The 19,838-nt window shown below is 40.6% G+C and overlaps 1 protein-coding gene across 3 annotated transcripts in view; it reads left to right on the forward strand.

Annotated features, from left to right (window-relative positions):
* Positions 1-19,838, forward strand: part of negr1 (neuronal growth regulator 1) — a 394,158-nt gene that overhangs the window by 118,283 nt on the left and 256,037 nt on the right. For all 3 annotated transcript variants that reach the window (XM_071344522.1, XM_071344523.1, XM_071344524.1), the window contains exon 2: positions 2,520-2,746. In XM_071344522.1, coding sequence (XP_071200623.1) covers positions 2,520-2,746 — 227 coding nt within the window. The remainder of the gene's footprint in view (positions 1-2,519; positions 2,747-19,838) is intronic.

A 19,838-nucleotide genomic window follows, 5' to 3' on the forward strand; every position in this document is an offset into this window, starting at 1 on the left:
TGTTTATTTACATGTTTTGGACATGCCCAAAATTGACAGATTTCTAGATGTTTTCTAAGATACTGGAGAGACCTATAGAACCTTCTGCCTTTATTGCATTATTCGGAGTAGCACCACAGGAGGCCCTTCTAAACAGTTCTATGGGCAACATGCTGGCATTTACTACTCTTCTAGCTAGACGTCTTATACTATTTAAGTGGAAGGATCGGTTTCCTCCTACTTTTAACTATTGGATAAACGAATATATGCAACAAGCTAGAGAAAATACACTACTCCGTTAGGGGATCTGCATTTACATTTTAAAATATCTGCCGACCTTTCCTAACCTTTGTAGAAGACATGGACCCAGCTAATTTCACAACTCCATACACCAACCCAAATTAGAACTTGTGTCATTATTTTTCCCCCTTTTTTAACTTTTTGTTTTATAACATCTTTGTATTTTTTTTACTATTTGATTATATGACTTATTGTATATCATGCCTGCTTTAAGTCTGGTTTTGGGGTGGGGCTATGTTAGAGCATGGGTAGAGCATGGGGGGGCTGGGGTGGGTTTGATTTGATATGGGAGCCGTGTGTGTTCGGCCCTCTAACTGTTCTGTCTGTTATCTGTATAATCATGAAAAATGGCAAATAAAAATACAGGGGGAAAAAACGAACAAAAAATGATCAATTAAAATAAAAAAATTAAAACAGCTTGCCAACACGACGCCATACACATAGTCTACGGTTGTGATGCCGGTTGGACGTACTGCCAAATTCTCTAAAACGATGTTGGAGGTGGCTTATGATAGAGAAATGAACATTCAATTATCTGGCAACAGCTTTGGTGGATATTCCTGCACTCAGCATGCCAATTGCACGCTCCCTCAAAATATGAGACATCTGTGGCATTGTGTTGTGTGACAAAACTGCACATTTTAGTGGCCTTTTATTGTCCCCAGCACAATGTGCACCTGTGTAATGATCATGCTGTTTAATCAGCTTCTTTATATGCCCCATCTGTCAGGTGGATGGATTATCTTGGCAAATGAGAAATGCTCACTAACAGAGATGAAAACAAATTTGTGCACAACATTTTAGAGAAATAAGCTATTTGTGCATATGCATTTTTTGGGGGATCTTTTAATTTCATCTCATGAAACATGTGACCAATATAAAATATAAAGGACAGATTTCCACCAGTCTAATGTCCATTGCTCATGTTTCTTGGCCCAAGCAAGTCTCTTCTTATTATTGGTGTCATTTAGTAGTGGTTTCTTTGTAGCAATTTGACCATGAAGGCCTGACTCATGCAGTCTCCTCTGAACAGTTGATGTTGAGATGTGTATATTACTTGAACTCTGTGAAGCATTTATTTGGTCTGCAATCTGAGGTGTAGTTAACTCTAATGAACTTAACCTCTGCAACAGAGGTAACTCTGGGTCTTCCTTTCCTGTGGCGGTCATCATGAGAGCCAGTTTCATCATAACGCTTGATGGTTTTTGAAACTGCTTTTGAAGAAACTTTAAAACTTTTTGCAATTTTCCAGATTGACTGACCATCATGTTTGCCAGCAATGATGGGTTGTAATTTCTCTGTGCTTATTTGAGCTGTTCTTGCCATGATATTGACTTGGTCTTTTACCAAATAGGGCTATCTTCTGTAGACCACCCCTACCTGCCCACATGTGTTAATTGAAATGCATTCCAGGTGACTACCTCATGAAGCTGGTTGAGAGAATGCCAAAAGTGTGAAAAGCTGTCATCAAGGCAAAGGGTGGCTACTTTGAAGAATCTCCAATCTAAAATATATTTCACACTTTTTTGGTTACTACGTTATTCCTTATGTGTTATTTCATAGTGTTGGTGTCTTCACTATTATTCTACAATGTAGAAAATAGTAAAAAATAAATAAAAACCCTGGAATGAGTAGGTGTGTCCAAACTTTTGACTGGTACTGTATCTTCCAAAAATCCTTTGAAACAATGTGAAGTAGTACAAAACTGTCAGCGCATTGGCTTCAAAACAGTGGCCCCTGTGAAAGGTTGACGTTTATTGTCATGAATCTTTCCCTGGAGGCAGAACTGAGCGATTTCCGCTAGATAGTCCAGCAGCAAAGTCAAAATTGGCTTTATCGTTCAAATGTATGAAAACAAAGATGTCCTTTTTGGTTTAATTTAAGGTTAGGGATAGGCATTAGAGTTAGCAGGTTTAAAATAAGATTATATGACTTTGTGGCTGTGCCAGCTGGTGACCATTGGTCTCTATCATAGTGTCCTCGTGGATGTACAGGGTCTTGCACAGGCTCTTACTTTATGTGTACACTACTGAATGTTTAACCTGGTCCCAGATCTGTTTGTGCATTGGCATGACGACGAGCATAGGAGTTCGATATACAGCACAAAAAGGCCTTGGACGAGTCTACTGTTATGTGTAACAGGCTCTTGTGGGTCAGTCATTGATTAGCCATGTCATCAGTGACATCCAGCCTTAGTGACTCCTTGAAATCTGACTGTTCTCTTTTTTTTCTACTTCTAGGTGCACTTCGGATGGAATCTCTAAAGGAGCTTGGTTGAACCGTTCCAGCATCATCTTCGCAGGGAATGACAAGTGGTCCGTGGACCCCCGTGTGTCTATCGTATCGAGTGGGGGGGAGTACAGCCTGCAGATACAGAAAGTGGACGTGACTGACGACGGCTTGTATACCTGCTCTGTTCAGAGCGAGCGCAATCCGAAGCCAAAGCATCTTCATCTAGTCGTTAAAGGTATCTGACTTTTTAACATATCATGGGTGGTGTGCACTGCATCACACTGCATTTTTTTAAATAATTGAGTGGGGTCCGGAATTATTGCATCCCTTCATAAAGATGAGCAAGAAAGACTGTATAAAATAACTAATACAACCCATACCGAAGCCTAATATATTGACATATGTTTCAAATGCATTCAGTATGTACTCGTATTTTAAATAAATAGATCTAAATACATGTATTACTTAAATATGTCCATGTACAATATGTCACATATATTTCATAAATATATTCATAGTGATGCCATTTCCAGGCGAGAGTATCTGCTGGCTTCGTGCTTGACTGTCGCTTCTTCATGGTACCTGTTTAGTAACAGTGTTGAGTGTTTATTCATTAACTTTGATTTGATAGTGCTTTGTCTGTTTTTCGTTAAGTCTCTGTTTTTGTCAACTTTTCTGCTCTTTATTCATGTTTTTGTTTAGTCTGATGTTTTGTTTTCCTTTTCATTCCTACAATTGTAAAGTGACTTTGGGTCCTTGAAAAGTGCTATATAAGTCCTATGTATTATTTTTCTTATTTACATATCCGATTTTGGCTGTTTTTATATGATTTGTTTATATTTTTGACAGAAGACCAGCTAGTTTGTACAGTGGTTGCTCCACTAAAAGTTTTGTGATTATGCTGCGGTACTTAGAGGTAATTTGTGGTTTAGTACGGTACCCTGCGATGCCACTTCATTGCTCCAGACCAGCACATGGGGGAGTTCGAGCACTGATTATGCTTTTGGGTCCTACTGTGTCTCTAACTAACAATTAATGGGCGACAGAAACCTAAATAGAAACTGATAATTCTGCACGACTTCAGGATTACTTACTAAAACTGTTGTTACACTAAGGTTTTTTATTTTTTGGGGATTATTTTGCTCTTACTATAGTACTGTAGGCCACTCCCGACCGGCCACCTTGTACAGCGCCTGGGTGGCGCAACGGTTTAAGACACTGCATAGCAGCATAGCAGTGTTGCTACAGATGCTGGTTCAATACCCGTGCTGGCCTTGACTGGAAGACCCATGAGATGACTGTTGGTTTTGGGTTTCTCTCCCTCTAAAAACAGAAATTCATTCGAAATAACAAACTGGCTTTATTTACAAATTAGTAACAATGTCTCACCCCATGTTCAAGAATGGCCTTTTTCTCGTTCTTTTTACGTTATTTGAAAACAAAATGTCCAAAATATTGTTATTTTTTAAGCAAAGCGATTATTATTATTATTAATTTAGAATTATATGAAAGCCCCTTTGGATATTCTCACATATATATTACTAACCCTGTTTTTAGCAGGACAATATATTTTGGCCATATTGGTCTTGGCTCCTGAGTGGCGCACAATGGGATTGCCTTGCAGTTCTCCAGCTGTATCCACTGAAAGTGCGCAAGGTTTAAGGCACGAGGGTAGGAGGCACGGGATAAGCCGCACAGGAGACATATTCTTAGCTAAATAGCTCAGTACTGTTTAGCCTACGCCCGACCGTCACGTTGTACAGTGCCATCATTTTAGTTACATCCTAACGGAAACCCAGAGGGTTTTACATTTTTCTTGGAATATAAGCACCCTAATATTAATCAAACGAATCCCAAACTCTAAAAGTAATTGGAAAGGTAGATACAATTTATTTGTGGCATTGTGATTACAATAAAGAATGTAAACAAGATGTAAACAAGATACTTTGTTTTTATTTACAGTGGTGATGGACTGCTGGTGGCATTTTGAAAACAGGTTTACAAGTGTAGCTCAATTAGCAGGACAGTAGACTCTTTATACTGTAGGTGTGAACATCCCCCTATCTGCAATGTATTCGATGCTTAAGTACTCTAAAGTGTTACATTTCTAACTCAAAACAGTATTTCTTCATCAACATCTTTATGCTTTCGTTAATGAAATAATTTGAAAATACACATTCAAAATGCAGATGGTTATTTAAACTACATTTCAGTTGCACTTCCACCCTGCTCCACGACCACGGCTAAAACCTTGCTGAGAAGATCAATGTATTTGTTGCATTGTACTATTGTCAATTTCTCTAGCCAAAACGTCTTGATGGCCTCAAATGTTTGGACACACCTACTCATTCCAGTGATACTATTTTCTACATTGTAGAATAATGGTGAATACATCACAACTATGAAATAACACATATGGAATCAGTTAAGAACAAATTCTTATTTACAAGGACAGTCTACTCATTTCTCCCTGTCGGGGAATAGAACCCCAATCCCCCACATGCCCGCAAAACACGGGAATTATTTACGAAACCCTATTTCTTGGAATAGAAACACCATAATATTAATCAAATTCATTAAGCAACATTTCTTAAAATCAATCCCATATACTATGCTCTTACAAAAAAAGGTTTTTAATGATCTAGTACAGCCACTATTAAAGGCTATCAAATACTTCTCAAAGATGCCCTCTGCTGGTCAAACTAGCACTAACTAGCATTAATGGTACCAGTGGTTGGCACTTAAATAACGTGCCATATTATTCTGCGGCACCACACAAGCTATGCTGCAGTACACTGCAACTTTTAAAGGACGAACCACCGTAGTTTCAAATGGAGGTCGCTAACGAATGTTTTCAATGCTGCAGGAGCTGTGTTTATTTTGCTCTATTCTGGGACAATGTGTTCAGTCTGGACTTTCAATGTAGCAACTGTTTGCTTGCAGAGGACTACAGGGGCGAAGTGGCTACTCTTAGAAAACTAGTAGCGAACTTACACAAGCTACTGGGGAATCCACGTCCGCCTACTTTCTCTGTCTCTTCTACTCCAGAAGCTGGACAATGCTCTGGCCTGGTGGGAGTATTGCCACCATGTCGTCTCTCCACAGCCGACTTACCGGTGCTCTGCAGGGATCCCACCGCGAAGGGGTCTCCCCCTTCCCTGGAGAATGGAGTTAGTGGGTAGGATGCTTCTGGATGACTTAGTGGATGTTCCTATTCTTGACCTTACCAACCAGCCATGGAGGCACATCTCTCGTCGTGGAAGTCAACAGCGGCGGCCTTTGGCAATAGTGGCCTCCTTGGTGGTGGGAAGCCCGGACCGGATACAGATTTCAAACAGCTTCGCCGCCCTGGATCCAGGGGTTCTAGCGCCTTCATCCCTGCATGGTTTTGTTTCGAGATCAGATCCAGAGGTACCTGCGTAGGCCGGAGGTACCTGCCTATGCCTTTGTCCCCTGTTCTGTGTCTACATTGAAGCGTTGACTGATCAAATCAAGCTCCTCAAAGGTATTTACTCCCATTAAATATATCATTCTGTCACAGCTTCCCATGTTGATAGGGGTATTATAAATAGTAACTCTGTGGCTTTTAATTTAATTTCCATTGATAGCTCTGTTAGTTCCCATAAGGAACCCACTGTTGTTAGCTCCAAATATGCTATAAATAGTCGTATATCAAGCTATCATATTTCTACATGTGCTCATAAGCATACAGGTATTGTCAACAGTAATCTTGTGCACATTTACCTGAATCTACTAATCGTTTATTCTACTATTAGTTTGACTCCCGAGTGGCGCAGTGTTCTAAGGCACTGCATCTCAGTGCTAGAGGCGTCACTACAGACCCATGTTTGATCCCGGGCTGTATCACAACCGGCTGTGATCGGGAGTCCCACAGGGCGGCGCACAATTGGCCCAGCGACGTCCTGGTTAGGGGAGGGCATGACCGGAGGGGCTTTACATGTAGGCGTCATTATAAATAAGAATTTGTTCTTAATGGACTTGCCTAGTTAAATAAAGGTTGAATCCAATCAGAAAGCCAATTGTGGCTAGCTCATCCAGTTCTATTGACTTTTGTGTCACCATGGATACTCCTGCTGTTTTCAAATCTCGCAGAGGGCTTGGACTGTTACATATATAGTGCCTTCTGAAAGTATTCAGACCCCTTGAATTTTTTCACATTTTGTTACGTTACAGCCTTATTCTAAAATGTATTAAATAAAATAAGTGAATCAGCAATCTACACACAATAACCCATAATGACAAAGCGAAAACAGGTTTAGAATTTTTTGCAAATGTGTACATAAAAAAGTACTCAGACCCTTTGCTATGACACTCAAAATTGAGCTCAAGTGCATCCTGTTTCTTGATCATCCTTGAGAGGTTTCTACAACTTGATTGGAGTCCAACTGTGGTAAATTAAATTTATTGGACATGATTTGGAAAGTCACACACCTGTCTATATAAGGTCCCACAGTTGACAGTGCATGTCAGAGCACAAACCAAGCCATGAGGTCAAAGGAATTGTCCGTAGTGCTTCGAGAGAGGATTGTGTCGAGGCACAGATCTGGGAAAAGGTACCAAAAAATGTCAGCAGCATTGACGGTCCCCAAGAACACAGTGGCCTCCATCATACTTAAATGAAATAAGTTTGGAACCACCAAGACTCTTCCTAGAGCTGGCCGTCCGGCCAAACTGAGCAATTGGGGGAGAAGCGCCTTGGTCAGGGAGATGACAGAGCTGTAGAGTTTCTCTGTAGAGATGTGAGAACCTTCCAGAAGGACAACCATCTCTGCAGCACCCCACCAATCAGGCCTTTATGGTAGAGTGGCCAGACAGAATCTAATTGGAAACCTGGCACCATCACTACAGTGAAGCATGTTGGTGGCAGTATCATGCTGTAGGGATGTTTTTCTAGTCAGGATCAAGGCAAAGATGAACGGAGCAAAGTACAGAGAGATATTTGATGAAAACCTGCTCCAGAGCGCTAAGGACCTCAGACTGGGGCAAAGGTTCACCTTTCAACTAGGCAACGACCGTAAGCACACAGCCAAGACAACGCAGGAGTGGCTTTGGGACACGTCTCCAAATGTCCTTGAGTGGCCCAGACAGAGCCCAAACTTTAACCCGATCTAACATCTCTGGAGAGACCTGAAAATAGCTGTGCAGCAACGCTCCCCATCCAACCTAACAGAGCTTGAGAGGATCTGCAGAAAATAATGGGAAACTCCCCAAATACAGGTGTGCCAAGCTTGTGGCGTCATACCAAAGAAGATTCGATGCTGTAATCGCTGCCAAAGGTGCTTCAACAAAGTACTGATTTAAGGGTCTGAATACTTAATGTAATTGTAATATTTCAGTGTTTTATTTGTAATAAATTAGCAACAATTTCGAAAAACCCATTATGGGGTCTATTGTGTGTAGATTGAAGAGGGGAAAAAACAAGTTAATCAATTTAAAAAATAAGGCTCTAACTTAACAAAATGTGCTCTCTTAGCATCTACTATATGTCCCCAACATATGTGAGCTGTAAAACTAAAAGTGTGTGGTGAAATTGGGGCCGAAGGGCCAAGAGGCGAAGCCAAGCTTTGGCTTTGTTGGCGAAAAGGCGCCATATTACTCAGTGCCGAATGGCCAAGAGGAGAAGACTGAGGGACTGGTGAGGGAGGCAAAGTCTGAAACCTATCATCTTAAACTTTGTGTGCCGGGCTCCGGTTGCTTGTTTGGGTAGTCACGCTGTAGCGCGTGACCGTTCTGGAATTCCACCAGATTGTACCTAAGGGTGGTATTCTGCTGAATCGCAGAGTCCACTTGAGCACTTAGAGTATTGATTTTGGACACGTGAGTGTCGCAATTGCTCCTTTCGGGTCTCAAACTTATTTGTCATGGTTTTACAGATAGAGGTCTTGAGTACGGAGCGAGAGATTCAGTGATGAGATTTCCTCCGCTTGTTTAGAAATCAATATTTCCATCTTCAACACCTGAGTTCTCTCATTATTCAGTTGGTCAGCGACTTCAATGAGTTCTGCTGACCTGTCATCCAACTTAGTCATTGTGTTCATTAACTGATCGTCTTTGGTCTGCAGCGTTTGTAGTTGAACAGTGTTACTTTGAGTAACATTCAACAAAACTGCATGCATGTTATCAAGTTTTGCGCTCCTGTTTGTAGATAACTCGTCAGATTTATCAGATCAAATCAAAGTTTATTTGTCACGTGCGCCAAATACAACACGTGTCGACATTACAGTGAAATGCTTACTTACAGGCTCTAACCAATAGTGCAAAAACAGTATTAGGTGAACAATAGGTAAGTAAAGAAATAAAAACAACAGTAAAAAGACAGTAAAAAACAGCAGCGAGGCTATAAAAGTAGCGAGGCTATAAAAGTAGCGAGGCTACATACAGACACCGGTTAGTCGGGCTCATTGAGGTAGTACGTACATGTAGATATGGTTAAAGTGACTATGCATATATGATGAACAGAGAGTAGCAGTAGCGTAAAAGAGAGGGTGGTGGGACACAATGCAGATAGCCCGGTTAGCCAATGTGAGGGAGCACTGGTTGGTCGGGCCAATTGAGGTACTATGTACATGAATGTATAGTTAAAGTAACTATGCATATATGATAAATAGAGAGTAGCAGCAGCGTAAAGGAGTGGTTGGAGGGGGCACACAATACAAATAGTCCGGGTAGCCATTTGATTACCTGTTCAGGAGTCTTATGGCTTGGAGGTAAAAACTGTTGAGAAGCCTTTTTGTCCTAGACTTGGCACTCCGGTACCGCTTGCCATGTGGTAGTAGAGAGAACAGTCTATGACTGACGTCGCTAGGGTCTTTGACAATTTTTAGGGCCTTCCTCTGACACCACCTGGTGTAGAGGTCCTGGATGGCAGGCAGCTTAGCCCCAGTGATGTACTGGGCCGTACGCACTACCCTCTGTAGTGCCTTGCGGTCGGAGGCCGAGCAATTGCCGTACCAGGCAGTGATGCAACCAGTCAGGATGCTCTCAATGTTGCAGCTGTAGAAACTTTTGAGGATCTCAGGACCCATGCCAAATCTTTTCAGTTTCCTGAGTGGGAATAGGCTTTGTCGTGCTATCTTCACGACTGTCTTGGAGTGTTTGGACCATTCTAGTTTGTTGGTTATGTGGACACCATGGAACTTGAAGCTCTCAACCTGCTCCACTACAGCCCCGTCGATGAGAATGGGGGCGTGCTCGGTCCTCCTTTTCCTGTTGTCCACAATCATCTCCTTAGTCTTGATTACGTTGAGGGATAGGTTGTTATTATGGCACCGCCAGGTCTCTGACCTCCTCCCTATAGCCTGTCTCATTGTTATCGGTGATCAGGCCTACCACTGTTGTGTCGTCTGCAAACTTAATGATGGTGGTATCTAGTTTGGCGTGGACATCATCGTATTTAGCTTTGGCTAAATTGAGTTGATCCTGTAGAGTACGATTTTGTTCCTGTAGAAGATGATTTTGTTGAAGAGTTTGTGCTCGTTCGTCATACGTTTTTGCAATTACATTTAATTGTTCAGTTTTCAAACGCAGTTCCATAGCTAGCAGAAATATTCCCTTTTCTGCATTTGTCATCAGTTTCCCAGTTCTCTCCACCTGTCCCTTTATGTCTACTGTTACTTGCTCGTGTTTCAGCTGTGCACTGCTGTATTGGACCGATGCCAATCTTGGATGGCAAGACATCAGGGCTAGACTGGAGAGAAACTTTACAAGGCCTGCGCACGATAGTTGATTTTGAGAGCGTTGTTCGCAATTTCTGCTGTTTTTCCGCTAATGGCATCATTAGGGTTGGTATCGCTGCTGAGGTCAGAGATCAATCCATTTATGGGTGGAGGTTCACTAATTAGTGGGTGAGTGGGGATTACCTACTCTGATCTCTTGCACATTATTAGAATATTTAAAAGGAAAAAAATGTAATTCCTAATTGTCCAAAGTTTTGTTTTGGAATAGGTTGGAAGCTGCAAAGACGATTTTAATATTTTTATAGACGTTAATGAACCGTCAGTACTGTACTGGTAATGTGGGAGTTTAGACGTGAATGAATTTGCAAAAGCAAATTGAATTAATTAATCAATGATAATGATTAATCATACCTGGATAGGCTATCTGGGAATTAAACTTGAATTAACCTGGGAAGTTGGTTCATCTAGGTCACTATTGGAAAGTTTAAAATGTCTCATTTAATTGGAAGAACCTTAAGGTATGTTCGACAATATAAGTTATTGACTGAGACGATGATATCCAATCAATTGAGTGTCTGGATTATCATAAGTGTAAACAGAGATCCCTCACACGGGGTGTCATTAATGTTGTGTCTTTGGCTTATCATTAAATGTCTAGACTTATTTCATCAAATACATTTTCTGTAATTATTATTATGTGATTAAACTAATCATGTAAATTGAATTAACTAGGAAGTAGGGGCACTATGGAAAATGTTGGTTTACAGAGTCATCATTTTCCGAATATATCTCTTCATATATTTTAATATCTGATCAATTAGTCTTCTATTAATTACTTATTGTTGTTACCTTCCGTCAGTCTCATCTGAACATCGTAAAATTATTGGTTGTCTGCACGAACCCAGCCTCTACTATGAATCATCCATACACAAATTGGCTTAATTATTTATTTACTAACTAACTAAATAATCACAGAAATACACAACAAACAAACAATAGATATTGGTTACTAACAATGATAGGAAAGAGTCCCTAGTGGGCTAAGCCGATATGATGGCTTGGTAGACAAAGGAAAGGGGGTGTGGACTGAGAAAGAGCGGGAATGACAAATGGATTATATAATTAATTATATTCATTGACATGCTAATCCTTTGCCCATGAACGGCCGCTCATTCGAAAAATAAATTGCAATTCATATTTACGCCCGGATGTTGTTGTCTTCTTTGTTGGAATCCGGTCCATCTGCTGGAGAGTTCATCAGAGTCTCTCTGGTTAACTTTCATTGAAGTCAAGTATTTAGTGGTTTTCTCAAAAGTTGAGTTACAAGTTTATCAACTTTCAAAGCAGAATTACTTTCCCATTGTTCCTCAAATGCAGGGTATGATATACCATTTGTAGCTCTGTTTCTCAGCTTTTATCCAATGTAAAAAAAAAAACACTTTCAAATTTTACTACATAAGACTGAATCAAAGCAGTTGGTCACAAATATGCATACATCCCTCCAGCCGCTTCAGTGGAGGCTGTTGGTATTATTTCTGATTAATTAAAACCCTTTCTAGTATCTGAACTCATTGTGTTAGATCTAAATCTTGATTGGCTTACACATGGCGCCGATCAGTTTAAGAATATCTGTCTTGATTTCAACTTGACACAGTTGATAACGAAACCCACTCGGATTAATGTAAAAACCTAGCAAACTCCTCATTGATTGACCTTATCCTGACTAAAAACCCCCATAAGTATTTGGCTGGTGGTGGTTTTGCAAATGATATCAGCAACCACTGCCCTATTACTTGGCATTAGAGATACCATATTGAAAAACTCTGACCTTCGTATAATTGAAGAGACATTTTAAAACATTCATATAAAAAGAGACCCTAGTCTTCGTATGACTTCCCTGTCCAAATAAAGGTTTAATAATATTAATCATTTGAAAATAAGGTCTTTAAACATCAAATTGATACTTACAATACAGATTTGTTCACCTTGTCCATTTTCAGATTAAGTTGACAGGTACCCTATGGATAATGCGGAGACAGAGTGTCAAAGATGAAAATCCACACAAAATGAATAATTACGTGTTAATGTTCATGAACATAAAATGTATACCTACCATACAGATTCCTTAACCTACAGTGTCCATTTTCAGACTCACAAGTTGACAGTTACACTGTGGATAATGCAGAGATCGAGAGTCAGGCTAACAATTCCACACAAGATAAATAATCTATTTTTCTGAGCAATTGTTTTAGTATAAAATAATACACATTTTCATGTTTTCTTTTTATACAATATAGCTTAATATGTATTTTTTATTTTATACAGTCTTTTTTCACAAATTTTTATCTAGGGTTCCAATAAATCCCGAACCCCACTGTATTTTCATTGGTGAGATGTTCACAATCACCCCAATTATGTTTTTTCAACTTCTTATGGCTGCAATCCCGGTAACGGGATCGATATGACAACAGCCAGTGAAAGTGCAGGGCGCCAAATTCAAAAAACAGAAATCTCATAATTAAAATTCCTCAGACATACATGTGTCTTATACCATTTTAAAGGTAATATTGTTTTTAATCCCACCAAAGTGTCCGATTTCAAATATGCTTTTCAGCGAAAGCACTACAAACGATTATGTTAGATCACACCAAACCACAATAAGCACAGCCATTTTTCCAGCCAAAGATAGGAGTCACAAAAAGCACAAATAGAGATAAAATTAATCACTAACCTTTGATGATCTTCATCAGATGACACTCATAGGACTTCATGTTACACAATACATGTATGTTTTGTTTGATAAAGTTCATATTTATATAAAAAAATCTGAGTTTACATTGGCGCGTTACATTCACTAGTTCCAAAAACATCCAGTGATTTTGCATAGCCACATCGTTTCAACAGAAATACTCATCATAAATGTAGATGATAATACAAGTTATACACGTGGAATTATAGATATACCTCTCCTTAATGCAACCGCTGTGTCAGATTTCAAAAAAACTTTACGGAAAAAGCAAACCATGCAATAATCTGAGACGGCGCTCAGAACAATAGTCAAATTAGCCGCCATGTTGGAGTCAACAGAAACCAGAAATTACATGATAAATATTCCCTTACCTTTGATGATCTTCATCAGAATGCACTCCCAGGAATCCCAGGTCCACAATAAATGCTTGATTTGTTCGATAATGTCCGTTATTTATGTCCAATTAGCTACTTTGGTTAGCACGTTTAGTAAACAATTCCAAAGTCACGAAGCGCGTTCACTAAAACCTGACGAAATGTCCAAAAGTTCCGTAACAGTCAGTAGAAACATGTCAAACGATGTATTGAATCAATCTTTAGAATGTTGTTAACATAAATCTTGAATAACGTTCCAAACGGAGAATTATATTGACTTCAGATGAGCGATGGAACGGAGCGATGGAACGGAGCTCCCTCTCAAAGAATAATCACCTCATGGCAGTGGTAACTAATTCTCCTCTCATTCGGCCCCCCTTCACAGTAGAGTCATCAGACAAAGTTCTACAGACTGTTGACATCTAGTGGAAGCCGTAGGAAGTGAATACTCATTCATATCTCGCTGTGATTTCAATGGGATTTTGGTTGAAACAGAACAAGCAGTGCTTGTTTAGCTAGCCTGGTCTCGAAGTCTACGTAGGACCGGATCACCGAGGTGGGACCGGACCCTTCATCGACAAGTCTGGGAAGAGAGGCACTCAGAATTTCCACTTCCTGTTTGGATTTTTTCTCAGGTTTTTGCCTGCCATATGAGTTCTGTTATACTCACAGACATAATTCAAACAGTTTTAGAAACTTCAGAGTGTTTTCTATCCAATACTACTAATAATATGCATATATTAGCAACTATGACTGTGGAGCAGGCCGTTTACTCTGGGCACCTCTGTGCACCTTTCATCCAAGCTACTCAATACTGCCCCTGCAGCCATAAGAAGTTAAAAGTAAGACCGTGTGGAATGCTTTATATTACCGAAGCAGACATTGTAGCTACATTTGTAGGGTGTAGCCCTTATTAAGTGCTGACAGTTATTGTTGAGATTCCATGATGTTGTTTGTAAGCTATTACGTGGATCATGTATTCCTCACAATTTATCATATTGGACCTGACAATATCCTCCCATCGCCCAATATATCAGATAGCTAATGATCACAGGTGTATCCAGCACCATTTATGCTGGGGATGTGTTTGCGATTCATTTTTCAACTCGCTATATAAACATTTGGGTGATATTTGTTGGTCTACTAATACTTTGGAATGAAGGCTTTCCTTTAGGCCTGTAGGCTATGGTAAACTGAGTCAAATGGTTTTATGATTTGCATAAGGTAGGCTAGATAGGCTATGTGTGTTTTTACCCAAGTCTCTCTTTTTTTATCATGGCATTTAAAGATTGAAGGTAAAGATTAAACAATGGTGACATTTTTGTCTAATTGAGAATATGGGCACATTTCAGAGAGAGCTATGACCTTTCACTATTGATTTGTGTTTCTTTACAATAATTCATAATAGGAGGGGCATAATACTAGATGTTTCAGCCTTATATACTGTATAACTGCCAGCGGGCCCTTTGAAGGCAGAACAAATTGGATTGCATCTTCATTCATATTTACGGTCAACAAATCTATCTTTTCTCCTGCAATAATTTTTTGATTCTGACATGCTTGCGCAGAGCTAATTGACAACATAGACAGCAAAATAATAGTTTGTTGGTGGTGTAATATAGGCTGAGTGTGGCTGAGTTTGTATGTTAATGTACGAATGCTCCAACCGTTGAGTGCTGCAGATCACGAGAGTGACCTTATTGAAAATCCATTTTCCAAATGCCATGCTCTAGCTCTTTAATGGGGTGATGCTAAAGAAATTACAGTCGACCTGACTCGGAATATGATTTTCATGTTGAAGCCTATGTTACAGAGAAGAGTGTGAGGTGGGAATAAGCTTATGGGGGATCCTACCAATGAGGATGCTGAAGAAACGATAGGTTTTTTTGTGTGTTATTTATAGCTTTCTGGGAACCATTTGTGTATAGAGTACCCTACATTATTGCCTAAGGGTTTGACCGGTTTGACCCTGGTTCACAAAATTGGAACCCATCTCCCTGCAATTACTAAAGAGCAAATATACCTCATGGATCTATCTAACCATTTTCAAATGGTCCATAGTTAAAGGAAAATGCCACCCAAAAGCAATATTTTAGATTTTTTTTCAGTAGTCCATTGTTTACATAGAGTATCTTGAAAACTTTTGCGACTATGTAACTTTCAAAATACAGAAATCATCCCCGTATGATGCATTTTGCATCATATTTGTATTTGTATTTATTATGGATCCCCATTAGCTGCTGCCAAGGCAGCAGCTACTCTTCCTGGGGTTCGGCAGAATTGAGGCAGTTATACAATTTTATACAAACATTACAATACATTCATTACAGAAATCACAACACGCTAAGTGTGTGCCCTCAGGCCCATACTCCACTACCACATATCTACAACACAAAATCCATGTGTATGTGTGTGTATAATGCGTATGTTATCAAGTGTGTAAATGCATGTGTCTGTGCCTATGTTTGTTACTTCACAGTCATATGATGCTGGGTTTTGCATCATCTGGGTACAAGGGCTCCAGTAATCAGTGATGTACCTCGATTGGCAGTGCCACAACGAGGAAGATGAGTCCCGGTAACCGGTTGGCATGCAGCGCTGGACCGCCCGCATTAAAACTTGTCGTGCTGGAGACAGACAGCTAATTTCAGGGTTCATATGAACCAAAGAGACTGTGTGTTGGATAGTAGTGGTTGTGTCCAACCCTGCTTGTTTCCTCGACTCTGCTACGAACCACCAATCGCCTGGCATCACTAGACACCTCATAGGGATTATTGAGCTACAGGCAGGAATCAGCAATGGACCCCAGTAATGAGCCACCAATGGGCGATGAGTGCCCCCTTGTGGACAGAGAGCGAGTTGCTCGTCTTATTACTCTCACCCTGTGGACCCCTTGAACCCTGTGAGCACCATGGAACTCGGGGTAACAGAGGGGGCATCAAACACAGATCATTTCCCATTATACGTTGTGCTTCTGTGTAACTGTATAGCCTGCATAAAGCCTGTCCCCTTTAAGGGCACAGGGGGCTCTAGCAATGGCTGACGTAGTACCCCTTTCAGTCTTAACCAAAATGGGGGCACAGTGGTCACAGTAATGTTTTTGTGGAGGGGAGCACAATGATTTATACATACACTAGATAACTGATATATACACTAAAGCCTCTCAATGGCAGAATAAAGCAGTGTGGCATCTTCCTTCAGTCTTGAAACACTCTGACCGCAGCACGATCTGTTTAGAACAACCAAGCGACGTAATGCTAAAGATACTAAACAAGAGAGCTACACAAGCAATTCCAGCGTGGGGAGGCAGGAATAGCTAGTAGCAGTAGCTAGTCCACCTTGGCGATCTAGCTAACCTGACTTGCACACGATGCAGTGCTTGTTTAGCTAGCCTGGTCTCGAAAGTCTACGTAGGACCGGATCACCGAGGTGAGACCGGACCCTTCATCGACAAGTCTGGGAAGAGAGGCACATATTGCTTGACTGAGGCTTACACAGGTGGCGGGTAGATTCCCATAATCTGCGACAGAGCGCACAGGAGTTAGGTTAAGCGCAGGCAGCTCCCTCAAACACTACGCCCAGGCAGAAAATATATTTGATCCGACCAAAGACCCAATCCATCTCCGCATCCCGCAACTCAGCCAAGGTACGAGGATCCGGGAGATGAAGTCACTATTGGAAACACCAGTCGCGGACCAGCCACTGTTACTGACATCGTCCACTAGTCTTGCATATGAACTGATTCGAGCAAGAGCAGCCAGAGCATGCACCAGGCAGAAACAAACAAGGCAACAAACGTGAGTTTCTTTTGGGCATGGTCGCGACCTCGAACCCAGCTTTGTTAGCTTTCGTTGTTTCGTTCACATTAGCCATCTTACCCATTGCTATAGCCAGGCCAAGCAATCCGACCAATATCTAATTGGTTTGTGGTTAGTGGTCTAACGTCCAGAGGGTGAGCACACTCGATCACAAAGGGACAGTTAAGTTGGCGTGTATCATTCCTGCTCAGCTCAAGGTGAAGAGCGTAATAATCAATAATTAATCAATCAATCAATCCGAGCCTCAGGGTTATCACCTGGGGAAGGCGGGGCTTCCAGCAAGGCTTTTTGTTCATTGGCCTTGTCAGGGGTGATTTTAGTTCTAAAGTCGAAGTCTTGAGACCGCGACTCCCCATAGTTGTGTTCTACCAAGAGTACCGACTGAAAGGGAACTGGATACCGCTCCAACCCTATTTTCCACCATTTCCGAACATTGTGTAAATGTTGTTATCATACTGGTCAGGTTACGTACAGTACCTACTGCTTGCAGCCACAGCATATCAAGTATATGAGTGAGGAGACACATCTGCCACAACTGAGCCACCAGACACAAGCCTGGGAGACAGGGGCATATTTGAACTTATGCCAGAGGAGCCCAGTGCTTCAAAGGACGATTCACTCCAGCTGATCACGGTCAGGTCCCAGACAAGCTGCTCACAGTAGTTAAGAATATGGTTAATTAATTGGCAGCAGCTCGGTCATATATCTATTTATGTACTATAGGGTCTGCACAGCACACTTTGACACCTCCATAACTTCATGCGTTGTATGTACTTTTTGTTTATTTGCTTTGTCAAACTCTACGTTGTGAATTATTGCCATTGACGTTGTGATGCCTTCCATTGTGTATGTATGTGTATGTAGGCTTTGTCCCTGGTACAGAGGGATTCATGCTCAGATGAGATCCGTTGTCATATTATGTCACATTATGTTACAGTAACTGCTACAGATAAACACATTCATTGTGCATTACACCCACCTAAAACCCATCATATTGGCGTCACAGAACAATTTGCCAACGACAGACAATCTGCATCATTTTTACTGTCAGCATTCATGACATAGACCTACAAGTCTCATTGTATCAAGCTCTCGGGTTGTCTTCATTAGGGCACACAGTAGCAAAATGTGTTGCAATGGAAAACAAAAATGTGCATTTCCTATTGGACAATTCCATGTAGTCCCTCCCCGTTTTACTCTGTTTATTTTGTTTGTTGCCTACTGAACATGGCCCTTACCCTTTATGGCAATGTGCAATGTCAGGAGTGGGAAGTTTCACACTACAAAGATATCCCCGCTTTAAAGGCTGTTGAATATGCAAGTGAAAGCAGGGGGGGTAGATATGGATATAACTGCTCCCTCACCTCTCTGAATCATTTAATCTCTGTGTGACATTATCCTCATCGGGGACCCCATGTCACCTCAACAAATTAGAGTTTTGCATCTGTGCTTCTCTCCCTGAGCTTTATTGCCATTAAATAGTACCCAGGAGGCTGTTTAAAAATCATTGAAATCAAAATGCTTTATTGCTTAGGTATCACAAGCAGCACAGAGGGTTGCCTTCGATATAAAGGGCACATCTGAATACCTTGGTCTCCCAATGGCTCTTGTGGGAGAGAATATTGTTCACCATTGTGTTGTGCATGCAAATAATCCAGATTATTCTGGTCTGGATGCATCGGGTCATTTTCCTCCAGCACTTTATAGTGTAAAAAAACACTAGAATGTCAAGGTATACAGATAATGTGAAGATCTGCTTCAATAGACTAGTTGGCCAATGTGTGACATTAGGATCACAATAGTAAATTGATGCAATCCAAATGTAACAGTATTGTCTTGTGCGTTCACATTTTGTAACAAAAAAAATACAGAGGCTAACAGACCATGACTCAATAACTCAACATTCACCACCTAGAGCCATTAGGTTACTTTTGTATTCCATACATTTTCTATGTTTGAAGACCACATAGTGAGATAGCTTGGGCCTATATGTGATGGCATTACTACTGTATATTGACTGGTCAATGAGGGCCAATTTATGCAATGGCCATTACAATGTTGACTTTGTTGAGAACTTCTGTCCAAGTGCTCTGGTGTACTCAGGAATGGTAACTGCATGTGAAATTGTACTATGGTCCTATGGTATTGATCCTAGTAATACTCAGTGGTGGAAAAGGTACCCAATTGTCATTCTTGAGTAAAAGTAAAGACACCTTAATAAAAAAAGGACTCAAGTTAAAGTGAAACGTCACCTAGTAAAATACTACTTGAGTAAGTCTACAAGTATTGAGTATTAAATATGCTTAAGTATCAAAAGAAAATGTAATTGCAAACATATTCTTCATCAAAAGTAAAAGTATAAATCATTTCAAATTGCTTATATAAAACAAACCAGACGACACCGGTTTCTTTATTTATTTACGGATAGCCAGGGGCACACTCCAACACAAGCATTTGTGTTTAGTGAGTCTGCAAGATCAGAGGCAGGAGGGATGACCAGGGATGTTCTCTTGATGAGTCTGTGATTTGGACCCTTGTCCTGTCCTGCTAAGCATTCAAAATGTAACGAGTACTTTTGAGTGTCACGGCAAAGTACATTGTTTTCTTTAGGAATGTAGTGGAGTAAAAGTAAAAGTTGTCAAAAATATAAATAGTAAAGTACAAATACAAAAAAAACACTACTTAAGTA

The sequence above is a fragment of the Salvelinus alpinus genome, chromosome 16 (assembly GCF_045679555.1).
Source record: "Salvelinus alpinus chromosome 16, SLU_Salpinus.1, whole genome shotgun sequence".
NCBI lineage: Eukaryota > Metazoa > Chordata > Actinopteri > Salmoniformes > Salmonidae > Salvelinus > Salvelinus alpinus.